The sequence below is a fragment of the Spironucleus salmonicida genome, chromosome 4, assembly GCF_000497125.1.
Source record: "Spironucleus salmonicida strain ATCC 50377 chromosome 4, whole genome shotgun sequence".
NCBI lineage: Eukaryota > Fornicata > Diplomonadida > Hexamitidae > Spironucleus > Spironucleus salmonicida.
The window spans coordinates 1,438,739-1,458,390 of NC_090599.1; the positions used below are offsets into that span (position 1 = coordinate 1,438,739).

At 27.8% G+C, this 19,652-nt stretch overlaps 9 protein-coding genes across 9 annotated transcripts; 5 read left to right on the plus strand and 4 right to left on the minus strand. All coding sequences in view use genetic code 6, as the record gives it.

The window, feature by feature from the left end:
- Positions 1–18: 18 nt before the first annotated feature.
- Positions 19–414, plus strand: SS50377_24414 (Transmembrane domain-containing protein; the record flags this gene model as incomplete). Its single annotated transcript, XM_067908255.1, has 1 exon — positions 19–414. One exon carries the CDS (start codon positions 19–21, stop codon positions 412–414), a length of 396 nt encoding a protein of 131 aa, XP_067765229.1.
- Positions 415–735, minus strand: SS50377_24415 (uncharacterized protein; the record flags this gene model as incomplete). The annotated part of the gene is made up of 1 exon (XM_067908256.1): positions 415–735. The coding sequence occupies one exon, from the start codon at positions 733–735 to the stop codon at positions 415–417; it is 321 nt and encodes a 106-aa protein (XP_067765230.1).
- A 41-nt stretch (positions 736–776) lies between these two features.
- Positions 777–1,445, plus strand: SS50377_24416 (uncharacterized protein; the record flags this gene model as incomplete). Its single annotated transcript, XM_067908257.1, has 1 exon — positions 777–1,445. One exon carries the CDS (start codon positions 777–779, stop codon positions 1,443–1,445), a length of 669 nt encoding a protein of 222 aa, XP_067765231.1.
- Positions 1,446–6,475: 5,030 nt separating this feature from the next.
- SS50377_24417 (uncharacterized protein) lies at positions 6,476–7,192 on the minus strand (the record flags this gene model as incomplete). Its single annotated transcript, XM_067908258.1, has 1 exon — positions 6,476–7,192. The coding sequence occupies one exon, from the start codon at positions 7,190–7,192 to the stop codon at positions 6,476–6,478; it is 717 nt and encodes a 238-aa protein (XP_067765232.1).
- A 418-nt stretch (positions 7,193–7,610) lies between these two features.
- Positions 7,611–8,867, minus strand: SS50377_24418 (uncharacterized protein; the record flags this gene model as incomplete). The annotated part of the gene is made up of 1 exon (XM_067908259.1): positions 7,611–8,867. One exon carries the CDS (start codon positions 8,865–8,867, stop codon positions 7,611–7,613), a length of 1,257 nt encoding a protein of 418 aa, XP_067765233.1.
- A 115-nt stretch (positions 8,868–8,982) lies between these two features.
- On the plus strand, positions 8,983–9,495 carry SS50377_24419 (Myb-like DNA-binding domain-containing protein; the record flags this gene model as incomplete). Its single annotated transcript, XM_067908260.1, has 1 exon — positions 8,983–9,495. One exon carries the CDS (start codon positions 8,983–8,985, stop codon positions 9,493–9,495), a length of 513 nt encoding a protein of 170 aa, XP_067765234.1.
- A 123-nt stretch (positions 9,496–9,618) lies between these two features.
- On the plus strand, positions 9,619–13,197 carry SS50377_24420 (uncharacterized protein; the record flags this gene model as incomplete). The annotated part of the gene is made up of 1 exon (XM_067908261.1): positions 9,619–13,197. One exon carries the CDS (start codon positions 9,619–9,621, stop codon positions 13,195–13,197), a length of 3,579 nt encoding a protein of 1,192 aa, XP_067765235.1.
- A 46-nt stretch (positions 13,198–13,243) lies between these two features.
- On the plus strand, positions 13,244–13,804 carry SS50377_24421 (Synaptobrevin; the record flags this gene model as incomplete). Its single annotated transcript, XM_067908262.1, has 1 exon — positions 13,244–13,804. The coding sequence occupies one exon, from the start codon at positions 13,244–13,246 to the stop codon at positions 13,802–13,804; it is 561 nt and encodes a 186-aa protein (XP_067765236.1).
- Positions 13,805–13,817: 13 nt separating this feature from the next.
- On the minus strand, positions 13,818–19,649 carry SS50377_24422 (uncharacterized protein; the record flags this gene model as incomplete). The annotated part of the gene is made up of 1 exon (XM_067908263.1): positions 13,818–19,649. The coding sequence occupies one exon, from the start codon at positions 19,647–19,649 to the stop codon at positions 13,818–13,820; it is 5,832 nt and encodes a 1,943-aa protein (XP_067765237.1).
- Between the last annotated feature and the right edge of the window lie 3 nt (positions 19,650–19,652).

Here is a 19,652-nt window from a genome sequence, read left to right on the forward strand (position 1 = left end):
TTCAATCTAATCACCAAAATGTAAAATTAATAAATAATTGAACAACCACTCGTTGGTGATAGTTAGCTACAAAATGACAGCTTTTCGGGAAAGAAGAAGAAATAGATTAAGCCCCCTGGTTTTGCTAACATGTGTTGTTCTTTCTGTTGCTTGTTTACAGGTTTCTCTGGATTTATTCTTTTAGGGATTTTTGCGATCACACTTTATACATAAGCTTTTTATGAATAAGAATGGCTAATAACAGAAGCTTTTTAGAAAAAATAGTAAGATGAGATAGATAAAGAGTATAACGCACAGGCAATCTCATTTGGTATTGGCTCGCTTGTAGAACTTATAATTGGTATATTATCATTTTTTTGGGTTAAAGCTGTTATGAAATGTTCTAAAAATTATAAAAATAATAAGGCAAAGTGATCATTTTGTATTCAATTTAAAATCATGAATTTGAGTCTTTTTTATCGTATAAGATGAGATCTCCTCTAATTATTCAATCCTATCTGAAAATCTGCTGATAGAATTGACAGCATCTTATACCCGATTTTATAACTCACATAATGTATATTACGGTGTAAATTTTAGTTGTTGTTCAAGTTAAGTAATCTTGTTTTCTTACTTTACAAGTAGTTCAGTAACCTACTAAAACATCCATTTTTAAAAGTCATCTTGTTTTATATGTTTTGATACTTCTTCCATTACTAAATACAACTACTGTGCGTTTTCTATTTTTTCTGACATTTTATTTATTGTATTATATTTAAGTAATATCATAATACAAAATGTCAATGCGAAAATTTGTTTTAGAAGCTGAAAATTATCCAATTAAACCTGCATCAATGATATAAACATAAGTTAATGAATACTCTATTACAAAGCCATAAAAAGTTAGACCTAAATCACAACATTTATTTAGATAAGCTACAAAATAAGAAAATTAATTGTTACTTTCTCATGTAAATCAAATAGATTCATCTGCAATCAATATCAATTTAAATCAATCATAAATTTCTAACAAATATGATAATAATGAACTATTTTAAAAATCATATCAATATACATTGGATGGCATATCTCTAAAACCTACAAAAATACGACCTAAACCCAACAACCTGAAGGTATTTAGATCATAAAAGAAAATACAATAACTTGATATTTATACTTTAGATCCTAAACCAAATACAAATATTATATCCGATCCTATTCATCAGCTACTTTCAGTGAAAAGCCTATGTCAATATGGTAATTCATAAATTAAAGAAGCTATATCAGATATTTAATTATAACCACATTATAAATTTGTTGTTAAACCTAATATCTAAGATTAGCTTCGTAATTTTTAACGTAGAATTGACTGTCTAGCTCCTACATAAAAAGCAGATGCAAAATATTTTTCCTTAGTTTCTGAATGGGAATTAATAAACAAAAAATAGCTAAAAATTAAAATGTGAATATAGTATAGTCTAATATTTTTTCATTTCATGAAAATTATCCATTTTATTTCAGCAAAATAAAGATATTGTTAAAATTAAACTATAATAGTAAGTTCTAGAATAATCATAAAATATTGGCAATAATCATATCATTGCATCATATTCTTAATTTTAAATGCATTATTAAATTTTATCTATATTATTGTATAGTTAGAAAATTATTATCATTTAAAACCTTGAAACTTAAATTATTGGAATAAAAAATATAAAGATTTAGTATTATTACTATCTAATATAATAGATGCAACTATAGAAATTATGTATTTATAATAAACTTCTTTATAATTTTTATTGAAAGTTTTATCTAATGTAATGATTTCTGAGTTTTGTTTTTGCGACAATTCCAAAACAGGTTAACCATCAAATATAGATTATCTATACTATACTTTCATAATATCCAGCTTTTTATCTGTTTTTAGTATATAATATTTTATTAGGAACACACATTAAATTTATTCATACCTAAACGCATATTCTGCATAATACAAATCCATTTTCATTTACTGTACTATTACCATTTTATTAATAATATAAGGTAACTCTTGTCAATAAAAAACGTAACTTATGGTTACATATTTCATTAAACTTAATATTCGTATAAACTACATTCTACATTCAGATTTTACACATAACTTTCAAATATAAGTATTTTATCATTGTTAATAACAGTAGCATGATATATTGTGTATATCTTTCTTAATTAGATAAATATCAATCTACATTTCTATATTATTATCTAGAATATCATTAATCTTTATATTAATCTAAGTGCTTAGAATATCCATTCATATCTTGCTTGATTAACTAAGTCTACTTTTAAATATAAATATGTATTTTAACATAATATATCTATTGTTTAAGAAGTTTTCAAAAATATAGGGTCTTTAGCTTATTGGATATCAATTAAATTTTAATAATAAAACAAATATTTCTATGTGTTAATATAGGAAAATTTACAATCCAAGAACATGGTAACTATGTTTTGTGGAATTCTATTTCTTGCTTTCTAAAAAGAAAGAACGCTAAGTGAAATAAGAGTATTATAAAAGAAACTGAACTTGCTATATTTAATTATATGAAAATACTCCATATTAATATAATTATTGGCATAGTATACAAGTATACGTATCCCCAGTTATTATGGTCTAGATATTTTTAACCACAGTTATTTAAAAACGCGTTCTTTGCTCCAATATGATTATCTAAGTTTGTTTATGGTAAAATAGATGTTGGTCTAACTTTTTTAAATTTTTACGTATTAATAATTATTAGTTATAGAAATAAAATATTAAATAAGAAATTGTTTGATCCTCAAACAATCTTTTAACTTAGTTTCCCTAAGGAGTAGTTTCAAAAGTAGCAATTATATATTTCTTTTAATTTAGTAGTAGATTAAGCTTATGATTTATAATAGTTAGTATAGACAAGGATTTAAAAATATTGAAAAACCATTCAATTATTTTACAACGGTTAAGTTTTTTATTAGATACTATTCTATTATTAAAAGACTAAGATATGATTGAAAATGATAGTTATTACATCTACGTCACCTTTGCTTCACGATGATATTGTGTTTAATACTTATTGCAAAATTATGTGATATTATATAGATAAAAATGAGGAGAATATGGCTGCTCTATATTCTACTGTATATTCTCGTAAAAATTTATACTGGAACCTTTACAATATTTGATATTAGTCTAAAATTTATCATTATTTATCGTATTTTATTGAAAATAATTATTAGATGTTTAGTTTTTATTCATTATTTTTAAATATAAAATTGCACTAACTACAAATTTTGCTAACTAACGTCTATAACCAAAAATATTATTAAATTTATGACCTACTTATTATATTTGAAGCGTTTATAAACGTGACAAGTATAGTAATATTTTTGGTACAATAAAATATAAATAGTAGATTTTTAAAATGTAGCTAAGAAAGCTAATCATTACTTTAGACATATAAAATATAAACCAATAATTGAATTAAATAATATTTTTAGTAATAGTTTACTCATATAATGCTTCAGAGTGAAGTGATTTTTCATTTATTGAGTTTACTATATTCTTATTGAATGATTAATTTACTTTAACCCATATTTTGGCATTAAAAACTAGATATTATTAATTATAATTATTATTTGTTTGTCTTATTCCCTATGATTTACTTAAAAACATTTAACGATGCATAATTTATTGTTCTCTGATAAATATGTGTCTTATAATTGATCAGAATGCTTGATATGATACAATTATATTTATTATATATCATAGTTATCACGTATAACTAAAAATAATTTAATCAATAATAAACAAATTGATATGAATATCAAAGATATGAATAAGTATAATTACACTAATTATATTTTGATAGTTATATAGTATAAATTTTAGTAAGAATGATTAATATATAAGTGGAATATAATGATAATAACAATAAATTGTCAGCTGAATATATTTCTTAATATTCACACTACATACGATATCTAGCAATTTTCTATTACTAAAAATTATGAGATACTAACCATAAGAACCTTTATCATAGTATAAATATTATAACACGATTTAAGATGAAAAAAATCTATTACATTTTTAGGAAAATATTTTATGGGATACTCAATTTTACTAATTTGCTTTTCAAGCCTAAAATGAAGTTATATTCTAACCAACTATGTGTACTGTAATATTTATTAAATAAAATACTTAATGGACTAGTTCTTGGCAACTTCCTAGGTTGCAAAATATTATAGACATATATTAGTACAACTAAGTGTGATAAAATAAGGAAGTTTCTTATATACTTGCTAAAATATTTTTTGATAGAATACTATATAAGATTTAAATAATGTAATATAATTTACCAATCTTCATAACAGTAATTCTGCTTTATTTATTAATTTTTAGTTTAAAGCATCCGTTAATAATTATTAGTGTTGATGATTAAATTTTTGTAATATAACTAAATTATTTGAAATAAAAGGGTAATATAATATAACTAGATTAGAATTAATACTATGAGAGATTTTAGTGAATATAAATTCTAAAAATGTATTCCAAAATAAACGCTTACAATTTATTAGGTGACCGGAAAATATCTACTAATAGATTAGGTTGTATACAGACTATAAACATTTGGCATCTACTAAATTACGTTTTTTTGGTATCTTCAGTATTAGTAAATAACTATTATAAATAATAAATCATATTTCAATGTTTTAATCAAACTTTTATTTAAAATTATTTGACTGTAAGTTATATGGTTTATATTATCCCATGTAGCCTATATAATTTTACAGTTTATGTTTTATATTTTAACGACTCAAAAATATAAATGCTGATTATTTTATCATAGCTAATATATAAAATATTTCTATATACTAAAATGCTCTACACAAAAACGAATCTATATTATCTAAGTTTAAAAATGTGATCCATTTATATAATTGGAGTTCAGTTCATATTGAGTTTAATTAGTTTTGGTTTATTACTAATGAGTAACAAGTTAATCACTCCCATATTTGCTTTGATTTATACAAAATATACACTATATAAAAACTTGGCAAATTTACGCTAACAAAATATTTTAGTTTATATTATGATAATTATTCAAATATTTATGTTTAAATATTACTTATAATGATTTTGTTTTAGACGAACGTATAAATATACAGTAAAAGCTAATATGAATATAGTTGTTATATTTTATTTATTTAATATATTGATACAGAATACAGATCATTATTTAGCATTTAAGTCAAGAAATCTTTATTTTTCACATTACCAATGATCATAATTCTGACATAAGTAATGCATTAAACTTTTTTCTATACTAAGTTTATAACATAAATTAGCAGTTTTTATATTAACTATCAATCATATTATATAGATAGCTTTCTTATATGACGAATTGATTCAAGTAATTTAACTTAGAATGAGTTTTAACTATAAATTTGAGATCAGCATAACATATATAAATACTAAAACTGTATTTCATTTTTTACTTAACGCTAAAGTTTCTATATTAATAATGTTTTATTAACCGAAAATCCGTATTTAAAGTTGCATAAAATTAAGGGATTGACTGTTTTTATATAATGGACTCTTGCATTATTGAATGACACAAATATTAGAAACTGGTTCAATAAAATAGTTGGATTAATATTTGTCATTAAAGATAGATAAATACTTTTTATCAAATATTTCAAATCAGGCTGAAACTAAAATTTTAATATCAAATAATATTGTAATACTAGTCAACTTAAGTATTAAGACTACTATTAAAAACAATTAGTATTAATAAATATTTAAAGAAATTACATTTAAGATCATAGAGAAGGACAATGATAATCTGAAAAGTTATTTATTAAAATATTTTCTTTCAGATCTTAGTTCGATATATAAGATAGTTTTTTTAAATTTGAATAGGAACGTATGTTGTTGTCAGAATATGAGTTTTATCACTAGAAATAAAGGAATTTTAGTGCACATATGTTGAATTTTTTAAAAGCAAAATTAAGCAGATTACAATTTTTACATAGCTGCTATTTTAATGATATATAACTTTTATGATAAAAATTATATATATATCAGGTGTACTGACTTTTTAAATCAGCTACCATTGATAATTATTTATTTAAGGTCTATCAGGATAATTTTACATATAAAATTCTCTGGTGGCGTGCCCCTCAATAATAGATACTGGATATATATTGGTATTAAGTAGCAATGTCTAACTAATATTGAAAGCTATTAACTAAATTTAATGCAATTATTTTCCGTCGTTTAACAAAATTACAATATTTTATAAAAAAATGAATATATAAGGTAAATATTAGATAATAGGATGGTAGATTAAATATATGTAAAAGAATTTGGTTCCACAAGCATCAGTTATATTTAAGATGATATTATGTCCAGGCAAAATGTGGAGGTAATATAACAACATTTTTATAAATTACGGAAAATAAAATCACTGGATGAACTTCATTTTTTTAACATAAGTTCATATTTCAATTTCCATTCATGTGCTTCAAGTTCATATTTTTCAACTAGTTATTGCAATTCTTGAACCTTATTTAGTTATATTTCGCTTTCCATTAATTTTTATGATAGTTCGTGATCTTGACAATTAAAATTATCAATTTCATTCTATAAATTATCGTTACTTTAAATTAATTTTTACAGTTATTAAGTTTATAAAAATTTATCCTCATTAAGGGCTACAATTTCTGACTTTAAAGTTTAAATTTGTTATTAAAGTTAATTATATACTTATGATTACTAATATTATTCTTCCACGTTTATTTCAAAAACAGAACAATCCATTTTCTTCATAAATTAAATAATAGAAGGAAATTTTGATTAAAATTCATTTATAAGGAGAAGTTATGATTATATTTTACTTTAGAGCAAAATACAATTTTCACACTAAACAATACCTACTAATTATTGAATTTTTTCTAATTCGATCTGTTGATTAGTTATAATAATATCTTTTTCACAAATTTTAGTATTAAAATGTTATTATAAAGTTAACAATTCTTCTTCTAGTATTTTAATTCTCTTTTCTAACTATCTAGTACTTTAAGTTTATAAGTTATTCCTATCAGCACGAGTCTATATACTTTAACTTTCATTGGCTTACATTTAAGAGATTTCCTATAGCTAAGATTAATGAGTGGAAGTGTTATCAACTTACATTTTGCAAAGTTTATACTTAATATAAATAATATTATATAATAATTTATATAATCAATGTGTATGATCATGAAACTCTGTTGCATCGTTATGCTGAAATGCTTTACATTTATAATATATTATTTTATCAATTTCACAATCAGATATATTATAGAACCTCGTAAAAATAGAAAAATAATACTCTTTTTTCTTTAAAATTTCTTTTACCACACATTTTCTTTTTGCACTACTATGATTTAGACTAATTACATTATTATGACTTATCTAATTCATCGGTAATGATAGTAACTTGATAACATCTTCATTTTGAAAATCTCCTTCATATGAAGCAATAAAAATAATAATTCCAAATGCAATATTATTAAAATTTAAAATAGCACCTAGTTAATCTTAATGTTATTACTAAATTTTCAGATTAGTATCAAATATAACCTTCATCTTTGTCCAAACTGGGTAAATTAGATCCATTATTTAAATAATTATTTATCTTATTAATTAAATAATATTAATCTATAATTATTATAACATAAAGTTAAAAAAATTATGGCATAACTAATTATTTAGCACAGTCGAGCATGTCTTGTCCTACATCAAATCCATAATATAATTTCTTATGTAACTAAATACACTTTTAAGACACAATCTAGTTAAACTGTATTATATAAGCATTTTTCTAATTACTAATTATAAAATACCATTCCTAATTCAAAAATATGCAATATTCAACGTTGCCACTTACATGTTGCTGAAATAAGTCAACAACCTTCACTTCCAAACCCTTCATATTCCATAATAAATTCCCAATTAATTTCCTTTCTTCTTAGTCAAATAAAAGTGTTTTATTATAATTATCAGCATGACCTATGATTTTACATTCAGATTTTTCAACTTAATATTCTTTCATATCACACTAAACAACATAAAATCTTCCAAATTCTTTTAATATGAAACCGATTTTCTCTTGATTTCGTATCCAAAATTCAACACCAAATCGCAAATACTACTTTTCTACAACTACAGTTTTAACCCCATGCCATCCTATTTTTTGGTAAAACAATGACTCACAACGTTTTAAATTAGTTTCAAAATTAGCAGATTTTTTATCAAAAAAGTGGAATTTTTAAGACCCTTAAAAGGATATAATTTTGCCACAAAAAATATCACTATTATACATATATTAATCAATGTTAGTAGAAACTTAGTTTGTAGGAATATTTTCAATAATTCGTACATCGTTAAAGTCAATTTTTTGCATTAAAAACCAACAAAAAGCTTGTTTTGCTAGCTAATAAAGGGGTTAGTTTTCATCAAATTACTATTCGGCGCATTTTCTACATTTTTATGAAAATAAAAAATTCTAATCGTAAGAAATTGTATTAATTACGTTCTTGCAGCTACAAAATCCAGGAAAAATGTGATAATTTTTTGCAGTTTTGATTGTTTGTGAGGAGAAAAGTATAGGGGTTTTAATATGTTATAATATGAGTTCATCTGCCTCGACTGAAAGCGCATTTAGAGGATATTTAAGCAGTAGTTTATCAACTTCGTAATTATTAGATTACAAAAGGGTTAAAATATGAAGTATTTAACGATTAACTGATTAAGATCGTTAGGTATCAATTTTTGGTTTTAAAATCTTTTTCAGCTTATTCAAAATAGTTTAAACCGTTTAGTCCATTTTATTATTATTTGCTTAATTATATACAGAGTAACTTTATTATTTTAAATCCAGAAATTCTCTTAATGTATATATTTTTTATATTATTATTTTTTATAAGACATAGAAAGTATAAATGCCGTATCGTGAATGGGATATTTAGGAGCTTGATAAGCTGAAATCTGCGGTATAACAATACACAAATAAGAATAGAACAAATTGGTTGGCAGTTGCATGCTTTGTCAAGACGCGATCAGCACGTCAGTGTTAAGATAGATATCTAAATAGAATGAAAAATTAGGAACATTTTGTTACAAAAACAAATAATTTTCATACTGCATGGAAATAGGAAGAAGAGATATTGCTAAAAGAGCTGGTTGCCCTTCATGGGCATAAGTGGACTTTATTCTAAGAGTATTTTCCAGGAAGAGACGCAAATAAAATAAAATCTAAATTTTATAATGTTGAAAGAAGATCATAATGTGATAAATCAATGGAGAATACATAGACAAGTAATATTGAAACTTCTTTTAGTTGGAAAGTTTTTGATCATTAAAGGCAAGCTTCAATTGAACTAGAAGAAGACTAAGAAGAAGTTGATTTTTTCGGCACAGAATATTTTGATTATATTAACAAAGAAGATAAGTGAATGTATAAGCTTAGATATATTCTATTCATATATTATAGAATTTTTTAATTATTCAATTATTTCTAGAATCACCTTATAATACACTATTATATCATGATTTTATTATTTATATTAAAATTCAAAATGGAAGACGCATTACGCCGCTTCTAAAATCTAAAACTAGAATAAATAACACTCGAAGGATAATCAAAAACGGCAATAAGCGATGATATTCCTGAAATAGTGAATAATTTAGCTAGGTAACTTACTCCACTTTTTTGGAACCGTTTGATTGCTATAAATTTATCAAGTTCCAATCTCACAGTTTTCCCCTCTTGTTTAAAGATTTGTGAATCATTATAAGAGCTAAATTTATCTAAAAATAACCTTTCAAGACTCCCATCGTAATTTTTTGTTCAGTATTTTCCGTTTTTGAAAATTATTGATGTATCTGATAATTATCTTAACAATATCTATGATATACAAAAATTAGGTTAGCTGCATGAGCTTGAAGTTTTATCAGTTCAAGGTAATATGTTACCATAAATTGCATCTAGAATTGAATTTCTTTCGACTATTTTGTTCTGCAAAATTTCAGAAAATACTTTATTTAACCGTAATTTAAATCGGTTTGCAGTATTTATGAACCTAGGAAACCATTTTGTTATTTAAAACTCATTTATAGATCAGCTAAAATTAGTAGTAAAAGCTGAAGAATTCATTAGCTTAAACGGATTGGATTAACTTAAAAATGGAGCTTATGAATCAAATGAATTACCAGTTGATGTTACACAGCTTGTAGATGGATCTTTATTTAGCAAGAAAGGTGAGGTTTGGTTCAATGGTCCAGGCTGTGTATTAATTAAAGATGATAGATTAGAAGCCCCAATTGTTGTATTAGGTAGTTGTAAAGATAGCCAGCTTATGGGGATAAATGAAAGAACAAGAAAATTATTGATGGAAGAGACTTAATAATACGATTAAATCCTTAATACATAAAATAACACTTTTGTATAATAACATGTTATTAAATATGGATTTTTTGGATCAACTTATTTTTGTTACGATTTACCGATAAAGACAAGATAGACAAAATAAAATTCAAGATAGTTATCGACTACAGAACTTATCAATAAAAAAGTCGTTAAAGACTAAAAAATTTCATCTACATCCAATAATGCAAAGCTAGAAAAGTTATCATTAGACATTATTAATTAATTACCTTCTGAAATAGAAAAATACTTATTGAATAAATGTTAAGAATAACATTTTATAGTAAATTTAAATTAAAGAAAATTGACAGATACTGGCATGTTTAGAAGATTAAGAGTACTTAATGGTTTAATTATTACGGTATCTGATTATGATGGCGCGCTATAGTCTCATAACCTGTAAAATAAAAGTAGAATTATGATGTTATAGGCAGCGTAACCAATTAAATAAAATGTGCCTTAACCACCTATGATGAAATAAATTAAATCAACAAATTCGTAAAAAGTTACTGGATAAGCTGCTGAAGATCTTAAATGTGAACCTAGTGCAATAAACACTACAAAAAATATGTCAGAGGAAATTAGAAAAAGATAAGTTTATGATAGAGTTATTAAACTGAACAAAGATGAGCAAATCAAAGCACAATAAGAAATAAAGGAGTTTATTAAATCTGGGCAATTAACTGATGATGATAATGAATATTAATTTAGTATGATTCTCAGAGCATATGATGAAGAAACTGACCCAGATGTATTTACATTTATTTAAAAGTGCAAAGAATTATAGTCAGAGTATGCACTGGAATAAACATAGAATGATTAATAACATAGTAAAGGAGAAGATTTTGTATAAAATTTATTGGCTAAAGACGATCTTACAATGTCTTAGCGATTCTAATAAACGTTTGATTTCAAATCAACATAATCTTATAACAACTAAGTATCAACAAAAACTCTAAATATTGATGATCTTAAACTATCTACTACTAACTAAATCCCAGAGTCCGATTATTTGAAAAAACTATCAATGACAACTTCATCAGTTGGTGTAAATCATAGAAATTTTAGCAATAATATTAACTCGCCAGAATAACAGACACTAATTTCTACGAGATAATCGCCAAGTAAAGAATAGAAATCATAAATAGTTGAAAAAGATTCCAGAGCCATAGAAGTGGCAATGCTATAATCTTAATTAGCCTAAGAATAACTTGATAAGTATAAATTATAGAAAGCTAACTAACCAATATCAATGGGTGTGATAAAATCAAATAATATGTCGACATCGTTGAATGTTACTGAAGAAAATGCGTTACTGTCTACATTTAAAATGTCTTTGGACTATGCGGACCCAATGAACCATGTTTAAGAAAATACCATGCTTTACACAACAATAAATGAATAATAATCTAGATTTTAGCATGTATCAAAATCATAAATAGGAAACCCAATAGTTATTACAGATGCATCCAAAATCCCGCTACCACTAGAGAGTTAAAGTTTATCATTCTAAGATATAAAAGATTAAACAATGCAGCATAGTTAATTTTCTAAAGCTCTACCTACAGTATAAAGAAGTAAATTAGAACCTAGTTTTGATGAAGTTTTACGAGAAGAAATAATATAGCAACATTAGGCTACAAGTTAATTATTCAAATAAACATCAGAGAGATTGGATCCTTAAGTAAGGCGATAACTTGGCCGGCCAGATAGTCAATATTCTACAGTGGACACAAAACATGGAGGGGTTTCTGTTATGCGCCACTCAGCATTATTAGACGTCGTGATGTAAGGCGATGCATAAAGAGCAGCAGCAAATAGATACAACTTAAAAGATTCCACAATGAATAGATTAAAAAAACCAACTATGGCACAAAGTCCTAAAAAATAAAATAAAAGATTAAATGGACCATTAGCTTATACCAGTTAAGAATTAATGTAGAATATAGATTCTAGTTTAACTAGGTAAAATTTATAGTTTGAATTTGGAAGAAAGGATAATTTTGCTAATTCAGATACGTAATAGTAGCATATGCTTAATTAACTAGTAAAGTAAAACAATGAGGATATTGAAAAATAGATATATAATAAAAATTTTAGAGAGCACTAAAGGAAAATGAAATTAATTAACGAATAAAAACAAATGGATTAATATTATGACAAGGCATCAGGCCCTCTTTTGGTGTATGTCAAATAAAAACGAAAAGTTGAACATTTACAAGAAAAGAATGAGTAAATAAAATTAAGAAAACATACTGCGTCTGGTAATGCTACGTAAAACTAAACTATTAATAAAAGTGGCGGAATAACACGGCATGGAAAGGTGATCAATGTATTGAATATTTAATCTGTAGAAGAGGCAGCTGAATAAGCTAGCACTATGAAGGTAACATAAGGCGAACTTATTGATGTTAGTAGTTATATTATGAAGAATGCAAATACGCAAATATCATAATTACATAATTATGGTAATAGTTTTATACAAAAAGAAATGCTTTGGGATGAATAACAGTAAGATCCTGTCTATAAACTTACACGAAATGGTCAAACCAGCGATTTCTTTAAAGAGTTAGATAATGAAAAACCTATTGAAAATTTCAAAATTACAGAAGAATGCAAAAGGTTTAACAACGCGTTACTGCAACAAAAAGATACTAAAAATATATTTAAATCATAAATAAGCTAGGCACGATAAATAGCACAGGAAGTTGCTAATACTCTATTTGAGTGATGTATTATATATGATATAATAATGATATCTTCGATTCCTCTAAGTAATGTAGTAGACACATGTCTTTAGACTCGCTGACGGTTTGCCTATTTGCAAAAGCCCAGATATACTGGACTAAAAAGTAGAGAAGCTAGCATAATAGTTGATCTCAACGAAAGAGCTAAGTGGTAAATTTGAAAAATATTATTTCTTAAAGAGAAATAATGTTTTATTTGTATCAAGCAATGCAAATCTGTTAGAGCCATTAGCAGACGCTTTTAAGTACGATGATATTAATTTATTAGCATAACCATACTAATATCAACATTTATCTTAAATAATAAAAAATACTAGACCTGTTGACTTCGTTCAAGCTTCATTTGACAAACTTAGTTAAGAAGTTTAAATCTCAAAACAACTAGCTGAATAAAATTTATCATAAGTATTAGAAAGAGGATAAAAACTTAATGATATAGAGACTATTACATCAGAGCTTGCTGAGGGATCTAAAAATATATTTGGAGTAGCTACCAAACTAGACCGTGCTGCATTTTTAAGAAAGTATGGAACAGTTGCAACAGTTTGTGGTTTTATGCTTTTGCTGTTGCTACTTAAAATATTTTGGTGATTTATTAAATTACTCATTCCAAATCTTCTTCATCAAGTCTTGATTTAGTATAACTCAATCTATTCATAATTTCTTTGCTTTATTCCATCGATGAATCCAATTATCCTCCAGTAGCTTTAGAAATTAATGCTCTAACAGTCCAAGAATTTTTATGCTTGTCTAATATCGTAGGGTTAAGTCCAGTGCTTTTTAGCAATGCTCTAGCTGGATCAGCATCCAAGGATGGTACTGGAATTGATTACTAGATAATCCTAGTAGTCTTTTACACCACTTAATTAGAATTTAATGAAATTGCAGACGACGAAACAGTATCTGTAAAATTAACTGTCGGCATGTACCTCCAAGGATAAGAATTAGGAGGCGGTATTTCTAATCGCTAATAAGGCATAACTTCAGCTAATGGTGATGATGGGCTTAACTCATTTAGAGTAAGTTTATTTGACTTCTTCTAGGTGATTGATTTTTCTTTTTCTTAAGTAATTTCACTGAAAAACATTTTTTCCCAATTACTTGGAGGTGCATCTAAAGTAACTCTCTGACACATTCCAAATAACTTAGAAGTTTTAAAATCATAAATTGTAGCTCTACGAGATTCGCCAATAACCAAAAATGCAGGCTCTTTCGTCCCTGTCAATAATTATAAATAGGAGATCCCCTCACGATCGCACCGAACACTATAATTTATAACCAAATTTTCGTGCGCATGCAATAAAGGTATAACTTTACCAGAATACTCTTCGGTGAAAAGTGTTTTTTCAATTTTTTGCTCATTGAAGCCCAAAATTATTTCTTGTGGTGGTCCACCTTACGGGTCCTATATATATTTTGTCTTCATTGAAATCTCCTGCGCATTTACATTTTTAATCAGCTTAGAAATATCGTACGACGTCACAAATCCCTGCTCATCACCGACAAGCAAAATCTGCTTTTTCTAACAAAATACTACCTAACTAACACTGACATTGTTCTTTAGACCCTCAAGAGCGATTTTACGAACTGGTAGATTTACTTCTTTACCATTTTACTGCAATTTACGGTATAAAAAGCCCTTTTTTTCGGTTGTGATGTCTTCTTGCTCAGCAGCAGTCAAGGTTACAAATTTCTCGTCATAATCATCCTCCTATTTCGAGTTTTTAGTATAAAATCGCGACTTCTAGAAATCTGAAATTATCTTTTTCGTTTTGTCGCTGATCTGCACAGAATTTATTATTTGCTCCGACTTTTTTACATTTTTACCGTTTAAAAGCATATCAGTGAGATCAAATTCTACAGGTTTCCTCTTCAATTTCTCATAATCTGCTGCAGTTTTTGACACTAAAACACTCAAATTAGTTTCTAAAAAGTCCAAAAAACAGTTCCGCGTCACACTGATAATCTGGCAAGCGGCACGTATTTTGACGACCAACTTGCGCATTTTTCCCTGTTTCGTAGCTAGCTAAAGCGTGCTCTACAATGGGCCCTATATCGCGCTCCTTTTACATAAAATTTGCTTGCAAATAATGAAATTTTTAGGCGTGGACGGGGAGGTGGACGGGAGTTTTGAGGAGTGGAAATTAGAATTATTAAGCGGTTGATTTGAACTGGCGAGCGAATTTGTTTGACTAGGGATCGGGATTTTTGACTGGTGAACGGCCTGTGCCGGGGTAGCATTTTCGAGATCGTCTGGCGAGAGGTCCGTATTCCCAGCCGTTGAAACGCTCAGACGCGAGTTTGGCATGTTCACGTACGCCCTCCGGAACGCCAAAATCTTGTTATCTTCGGTGGTGGAAAATGCCGATTCTGGCTGCCTGAATGCTTCCTTTTGTCCGCTTTAGCCCTCTGTTTAGATCGGTTGTGGTGGCATTTTAGACTGCGACTGCGACGTCGACTGGCGCAAATTCGGTGCTCCAGACTAGAAAATATTCTCAGTTTCGAGGCTCGCATCGTCGTTTTGGAAGTAAATTGAGCTCTTCATCTCTGGACAGTGGTGGAAAAAGAGGTGCTTGATGAACTCATTTTCGCTGGTCAGCTGGTTTTGGACTGCAACGCTTTCATCGGTGTAGGGGAGCAGGAAACGCTGCACTGAACGTGCCTTTCTGATATAATTTTCGTACGGGTTGTTGTTGCTTGGAATGGAAATCGGAGCGTAGGAAGAGTGGTTGAATGAGCAAATTAGGATGTTTGCCGGAATGAGCGGTCTGACGGTGTAAATAAAGCACTGACCATTTGATAAGCAGATAAAAATAAGCGGTAGAGAGCCCATAAACTTGATTGCAGTGACTGCTGATGAATTTGCAAATTTTGGTAGGTAAATTACGCCCTACCTGAGGAATTTGATAGATGAAGTATCGAAAAGTTGAACTCTCGAATCGTTGGTTCCGATCGCTAAAAGAGCTAGTTCAGGAGAGGCTTCAATAACCGTCACCTGCGACTAGTGGGCTTCCTCATAAGTTTGGTTTTCATTCAAATAGAGTGACAACATTTTTTTGTAATATGAGATATTGTTGTTGTCGTTGAATTTGTCTAGACCTTAGTATCCTTAATTTTGTAAAAAATCCGGAATAATCCTCAGGATCTTCGAATAATCTTATTGGGCTCTAACTTTTCCTAAAAATGCTTGCTTTTACGAAAAGTAAGAAATTGCACGCATTTTAAGCTTATAACAAGGATCTAGCATTTTTTGCTGGTATGTAATATTCAAGTTCATGAGAATTCGGCTGTTAATTTTGCCAGCAATGTAATCTGCTGAAGGAGAAACTGAAATTGCTCGCACCTCTAAAGGATTAAGTTAATCATATAGAAATACAACATGACGTTGTGGATCAGAAGCAGTCATCATAGATCTTGTAATACCTTAAATGTTACTTCTAATTTAGTTATCTCTTTGAAGAATAATGCTAAGATCTAAGTTAAGGGAATACGACTAAAATCCACCACCAGCACTTTAGGCATTTTGCTACATAGTTTACTAAGCTTTTTATGTTTATTCGTTGAATGGATTACCCACTGAACTTAATGCCAGATCATTTTCAACATTTAGCAGTTATCTACCTAAAACACCAACGCCACTATAATCAAATAGGCATCCAGTTTTCCAATAAAATGTAAGAACACCTTTGGTTCCAACAACAAATAAAATTCTTGACTTAATATCAGTAAAAATAGAAAGGATTTTTTGTCCTAAGATTTATAGAAGATTTTATTTCTCCTTTGCTTTCAACATTTAAATAGGGTCTAATTGTTTAGGTATAGAGCTCACATATTACTTTTTTTGTGTTAGTAAAGAGTTAATATCTTTAGGGTGATCTATTCTGTCTCTATCTACATTATCAGAGATATGAGAAATATTATTCGCATTTGCTGCAACATGGTTTTCTGTAAAATACTGTGCATTATCATTTGATTCTATAGTGGTGTATTCAGTTGGTATCTCTTCAGTATCTTATCCGTCTTATGAAATAGTCTTTGAAATAGTTTAAATATTAACAACACGAATAGGTTAACCAGATAGCAAACTATAAAAAGTAATTTCAAAATCTCCAGAAATAATCGCAAACTCATGAATCTATTAATTTACAACCATACCTTAAATAACAGTCGATATTGATCCAACTGGAACCTTATTACTAACTTTCACACTTGGATCATCTAACTATTCTTCCTTATTTGCCTTTCGTTCCTCTTTTTCGATATCGTTCAGTATATTCCATACAACACCCGTTTCTCCAATCTCTTCATTAGCAATGGCCTTAATATATAACATATGCTTACCTATTGGAATAAAACCCATATCTCTATTAAAATTATAAAAACACTGTCCAAATTTAAGGCCATGAATATTAGGTAGAGATAAAGTTGTTCTTGTTAGATGGGCACCAGATATAGCATGGAATAAAGTTACGATATAATCATGATCAACTACTCCAATAATATTACCCATTTGGAATGAAGTTATTATTGGCTACCCTGGTCTTGGTGGCTAAATCAATCTAATATGTTTTTATGTTTTTAATAACTCACCTTTCATTAATTTTGATTCAGTTATATCAATTTTAACTTTTCCATATTAACTATGCTTACCAACTTCTGATGTTGAATAATCAGGGGCATCTTCAGGTAAAATACATTTTCCAATAAACTATTACTAAACCGCCATAGGTCCAATTTAATAAACATTATTATATCCAATTGATGTAATATTATCCTATACAACATGAAGAGATACTATACCCTCTTTATGTAACTCTGGGAATGTTGTTATAACATTAAGATACTCATCACAAACTGTAATAGAACCGTCGCCTCCTGCAACTACTAATCTAAAATTACCATCAGTAATTTTATTTTCCCAATGACCAAAGTCACCTTAAATTTTTCTTACACTTTCATTTACAATATACTATGCACACAAAAATTAAGCATCAACATCAATTTATACACCTCCATGCTTCTTTTCTTTTATTGCGGTTTATAAAGGTCCAGGTTATGCAATAGATTCTATATAAGCAGTAGGATCTTCAAGAATTACAGAAGATGGCTTAATCTCATGTGACTCCATTGTAGATACATGCGGATTAAAAATTTTATCTGTTATTAAGTGTTTTATTTCTACATCTTTAGAAGTTAACTGCATCAATTTACTTACATCAATTTTAGAAAGATATCGTTTTCTTTCCTTTTCTAATTAAGCTTCAGGGTCTTCAATGCTGATATCTACAATTTCTTGTCTAAGTTCTGGATATATTCTGATCAAATCCTCTTTTGGAATTTCATCCAACGTGATATTCCTGTCCTTGCAGATTTTATGAATTTATTCAATTGGATCCCCGGAAACTAATTATTATTTATTAACTTCTTCTAAAAATGCCATAATTGAATGTTTTTTCTTTTGTAATTTAATTTTATAAGCTGAAACTGCTCCTGAGTTATGACCAATAAATAGCATTTCTTTTTATGCACACCAATACAAAGATGAGGCCGGAGATGCTAGTTTTTAAGGCTCTGATGCACCTTATGTCCCTGAAAGTGAAATAAATACAAACAAAGGCTAACGCATACAAACCATTAATAATGGTAAAGGAGATAATAAAACTGAGCATACAATCGGTGATAATTAATTAATTGGTTAACGACCAATTCCTCTTAATAATTCGTTTCTGTCAAACTCTTCCTCTTTACTTTATACTTTTAATCCTCCATAAACGTCAATACTCTGTGTATCTACACCCATTGCACTAAGCTTTCTCATAGCTTATGTTTCCAATCTCTCTTTGGTGCGATCATCCAGTTTAAAAACTCGTTTTTAAGCAGAATCACCTTATAAAACAGGAGCAGTAGGTTCAAATATAAGTTTTGGAAATAGAAATGTTGAATCAGAAACAAAAACTCCTATATCTGTTATAAAATAATAATTTTCGTTGAAAATATGAATAGCTGATATAGTAGTTCCCGGTATTTCAGTAAACTCTGCATTGTTAGGTAAAATAGATTCGATTAAAACCTTAGCAGTTTTTCCGGATGAACTAGTTGCTGAATGTTGCATTTATTAGAAAATAATCTAACTTTTTGGTAGCTCCTAAACTGGATCTGTTGGCTCTTATGATGCTTCTGAATAATATGAAATAAAATCGTTCCAAGTAATAAAACCGTCTGCATCAGAGTCAATTTCTTCAAACATATCAATAATAGCGCAAACTATCTCTTCCATTTAATCTTCTGTTTCTAAATAATTTTTAGGAATAAAAGTCTAAATAGTACGTGTAAAATATTCTAAGCTGATTAAATTTCCAGAGAATAGTGCTCTGATACTATCTAGATCTTATGGATTAATAATACGAATCAATTCAATAGCTGAAGTAATTGGCATTGC